This window comes from Chaetura pelagica, unplaced genomic scaffold (genome assembly GCF_000747805.2).
Source record: "Chaetura pelagica isolate M959 unplaced genomic scaffold, ChaPel_1.0 scaffold625, whole genome shotgun sequence".
Classification (NCBI taxonomy): Eukaryota; Metazoa; Chordata; class Aves; order Apodiformes; family Apodidae; genus Chaetura; species Chaetura pelagica.
Genome location: NW_009953499.1, coordinates 39,695 through 41,058, shown reverse-complemented (window position 1 = coordinate 41,058; position 1,364 = coordinate 39,695). Strand labels below are relative to the sequence as shown.

Sequence of the window (1,364 nt, the reverse complement as noted above, 5' to 3'; positions counted from 1 at the left end):
CTGACCCTGCACCAGCCCTGGGGACACACAGCGTGGGTGCTCCTGGCCCACCCAGGGACCTTCTGACCCACCCAGGGACCCTCTGCCCACCCAGGGACCCTCTGATCCCCCCAGGGACCCTCTCACCCACCCAGGGACCCTCTGCCCCACCCAGGGCAGAGCAGGGGGGGCTGCAGGGCTCTCTGTGTGTGTCCCCAACACTCACCGGTGCTGCTGGGGGACGCTCTGAGCTGCCCTCCTGGTGCCAAAACCTTCTCCTTACCCTCCCGGTGGGAAACCCAGTGACTTGCCAGGGTGTCAGTCGGGATTTCCAGCTCCGGGGTGGGGAAAACTGACGTGGATGAAAGGTCTAGTTTTTTTAGGGTGTTCGATATTGGGAAAAAAAACCCACACAAAAACACAACAACAAAAAAAAACACATTAAAAAAAAAAACCACAAAAAAAACACCAACAGAAGAAAAACCAAAGGGTATTTTTTTTACCTGGGGATTTTGCACAAGCTGGCCTGCACCGGGGGGTGCCAGCAGCCACCTGGGGAGGGGACGAGGTGACACTTCTTGTGCCTTTAGGGCCCACGGGCGCCAGAGCCGGGCGAGCATCTCCCACCCGGAGCCCACCCGGAGCCCACCCATCCCCGTGGCCTCCGGGCAGAGCAGGGAGGGCCCGGCCAGGCTGCTCCTCCCCACCTGCTGCTTTTAACCTCGGGAAGAAATTTTATTCTCCTCTCCCCTCCTCCCCAAGCAAAACGGATTAAAAGTTTATTTAAAGAACGAGCGAAACCGTCGCCGGGGTTTGATTCTCCCACGTCCCACCTGATGCTGCCCGCCCCCGGGGGAGGCGGGTTGGGGGGCAGGATTGCTGCCTGTCCTCTGGCCTCCCTGCCCGTCCATCCTCCTGGGTTTGGGGGGTGACTGGGGGACCCTTCCCCACGTTCCCTGCCCATCCGCTTCCCGCCGCTGTCGGCATCTCCCGTTCTTCTTCCCCCTGGAGCTGGCAGGGCTTGGGTTGCACCCATGGGCACGGAGACCCCCACGGGGCTCCTTGGGAAGGGGGGCAGGAGCCAGGGCAGCGCAGCTCCCGTGGGGCCCCCCCATTGTGGGGGTCCCATCCCCCTGCCAGGGGAAGCGATGCTGGATCCGGCAGATCCCGGCAAGGCCCTTCCTGCGGCAGGACCCTCCAGAGGAGCCGTTTCCCTTCCACCGTTGTCCTCTTCCCGTCCTGCCCGAGGGGAGGAAACCGGTGGGGCCCCCCCCAGCACCCCCCAACTCCGGGGGGGACGGGCACCCAGTGCCGGGCCCGGCCCCACTTTCCAACCAGGAAACCCAGGGCGAGTCGAGACGAGCCCAGCGCGGGCACGAGCGCGA

At 63.8% G+C, this 1,364-nt stretch overlaps 1 protein-coding gene across 1 annotated transcript in view; it reads left to right on the top strand.

Moving 5' to 3' along the window:
- PLEKHM1 (pleckstrin homology domain containing, family M (with RUN domain) member 1) overlaps nt 1-1,364 on the top strand; it is a 53,559-nt gene that overhangs the window by 39,280 nt on the left and 12,915 nt on the right. The window contains 1 exon segment of the mRNA XM_009999329.1: nt 742-782. Within this exon segment, the coding sequence (XP_009997631.1) occupies nt 742-782 (41 nt within the window).